The sequence below is a fragment of the Lupinus angustifolius genome, unplaced genomic scaffold, assembly GCF_001865875.1.
Source record: "Lupinus angustifolius cultivar Tanjil unplaced genomic scaffold, LupAngTanjil_v1.0 Scaffold_66_27, whole genome shotgun sequence".
NCBI classification, from domain to species: domain Eukaryota; kingdom Viridiplantae; phylum Streptophyta; class Magnoliopsida; order Fabales; family Fabaceae; genus Lupinus; species Lupinus angustifolius.
The window spans coordinates 7045-9693 of record NW_017723224.1 but is presented as its reverse complement, the minus strand read 5'-3'; the positions used below and the strand labels follow the sequence as shown (position 1 = coordinate 9693).

Below are 2649 nucleotides of genomic sequence, written 5' to 3'. Positions count from 1 at the left end.
CTTTACTTCCATTCCAAGTTAGTGAGAGTAACACTTTTCTCTGATCATCAACGTTTGTGAACTCTCCTATCCCAAGAATTAATTGGTAGTGCTATATGGAGTTTGAGCCTCTCAATTTCTAATGCCATTGTTCTAATATATTCTATGGACCACAAGTTCACACAGAATTCATCCTAAAGCTTATTTCATATAATATAATGATTTATGTTGATCTTTATGAATGTTCATATTCTGATACAGAGGATTAGTCTAAGAGATTGTGCCAATATATTATAGGGATTCAAAAACATTTATATTGCCAATGAGAGCACTAGTATAATACTATATATTAACTGCATGTGTTTGAGTAAAACAAAGCGTTCAAGAAGGTGTGTATGTTAGAAAATAACTCATATGTTTGACTTGGGTTTTATAGGTTGTGAATACCTAAATTTGACTTAGGTTTTTCACAAAAAAGAACTTGCTATAAATAACAAGTTGCCCATTTGAAGTGATATCTCTTTTCTGAAAGATTTTTTAACAAACATACCTTAAAAAAGGGAGAGTATATAACAACATTGGTCAAGATGCTTATGAAGATTATTTCTTGTGTTTTGCTTGTGTTTCTTTCTGCTGCCATCCTATCCAGTGCAAGGTTGATGCCTCCTGGTATGTATTATTAAATCTTTACTTTTAGCATATATGTTTCGATGCATTAATTAATTTTTAGATATTGGGTCGACATTATAAGCAAATAATGATGACCACAAGTGGATGAAAAATGCAGGTGCTGAGGTAAATGGAAGTTCGGCTATAAAGGTACATAGGTCTATATTTTTTGTTGTAGTTAGATTGTTCTTGGATGTAAAATGTCTATCTCTTTTTCATGTTTGTTCCTTGTTCTCTAAAATGAATGTTGGTACCTCATTAAAAAGAATTGACAGCTAAGCGGAAATATTTTGAATACAAAAAATACAGAAAATATATTGTTTAGTTATCATTCTTGCAGGAGAAAATTGAAGGAAGGAGAAAGAAAAATGATATAGACAAATTCAATATGGAGTAATGCTATTGATACATCAAAGTAATTATCATAAGCCAAAAAATATTTATAATAATTAAACAATCATGTATATATAGTTTTCATTTTATAAATTATTATAAGCCAAAGATTATGTATCACTCATATGAACATAAATATTAAATCAATTCTTATAAAGGAAGCGACCATAATATTCGTATAAAAGATTTCCACTCATAACAGATTTTTATCTTATAAGCCAATTGTACTTGCTTCTATATTCACTTGGATTATAAAAATATAACTCTGGCCAATCCTTTTCACATTTTCATTACATACTATAATACAAAGGAGTGCTTTTTATTCCAATGAGTAAGTTAAAGGTGGTTAAATCATCTAATATATTGGGAATTTCTTGTACAGGCAAGTATTGCGATTAGTACTACAAACAAAACAATGGTGAAAACCCTAGCTGGGATTGAGGAGAGCTTGAAGAAACTAAGTATAAAGCAGGTTATGAGAAAAGTTGGCAATGCTAATAAATCAGCTTCCAGGGTACAAGGCAATAAAGGTGTAAGAAGCAGCCATTTGAATGATGAGGTTGATAATGGTTTTATGGCTTTTACTGCTGATTATCATCGACCAAAGCACCACCCACCTAAGAATAACTAGTGAAATCTTGAACTTTGTCTAATCAGTTGAAGATGCTTAAGTGCTTCATTGTTTATGTTATCCAATTTTGTGTTGCTTCGCCATATGTTTTGTATCACTGAAGTTATAAACTGTTTTGAATTTGGAATTTATATTCTGGAAGTGCTTTAAAGTGTTGTATAAACTATCATAGGCAACGGTTTTAAAGTGTTGTATAAACTATTATAGGCAACGGTTTTAGGTATTACTTATAGCCACAGTTTTATAATCGTTCTATAAACTATCATAAACAACGGCTTTAGGTGTTACTTATGGCCATGGTAAGAAGTCGTAGTCCTTGCAAACTGAATAAACCGTTGCCTATGTTAGTTATAAAGGCAACGGTTTTTTGTCCATTGTTACCTTATGTCAAAAAATCGTTGCCAAAACAAAAGGCAACACCTTAGACTACCATAGTTAAAAAACTATTGTCTATAACAAAGACTACGGTTTTTTATATTAGACCATGACTTTGAACCGTATAACAAAGACCACGGTCTATAACAACGCCTTAGACTACCATATTAAGAATAAGGACGGGTATAATTTATTTTATACAGGTCTATTAGTATATGAATATGTTTGCTTTCTAATTTAGTTTCACTTTCTATCTTTCACTCTAATTCTCCAAGCTGAACCTAAAAACTCTAGTTCTCCAAGCTGTACCTAAAAACTCTAATTCTCCAAGCATTCAAGCAAGACATTTATACTTTGACAGTTCATTTATATCATAAATTCTTATTTTATCTAATATTCAAATAACAATGTTGAGTAAGTATCCATAGCTGACAATATTATTTTGGTTTATTGGGTATCGTCACCCTATTATCATCCAACATAGATTTGTTGTATGATATCCATGACCACATGATACATAGTTTTCTTTGATAGAGATACAGGTATATAATATATGGTATGTTACTCTGTAAAAATATTGGTACATTAGAGATATATTTAAT

General features: G+C 30.8%; 1 protein-coding gene across 1 annotated transcript; it reads left to right on the top strand.

The window, feature by feature from the left end:
- The first annotated feature begins 389 nt into the window (after window positions 1–389).
- LOC109339304 (root meristem growth factor 2-like) lies at window positions 390–1699 on the top strand. Its single transcript, XM_019576718.1, has 3 exons — window positions 390–648; window positions 767–798; window positions 1424–1699. The coding sequence occupies exons 1-3, from the start codon at window positions 567–569 to the stop codon at window positions 1670–1672; spliced, it is 363 nt and encodes a 120-aa protein (XP_019432263.1). The 5' UTR covers window positions 390–566; the 3' UTR covers window positions 1673–1699.
- Window positions 1700–2649: the final 950 nt, after the last annotated feature.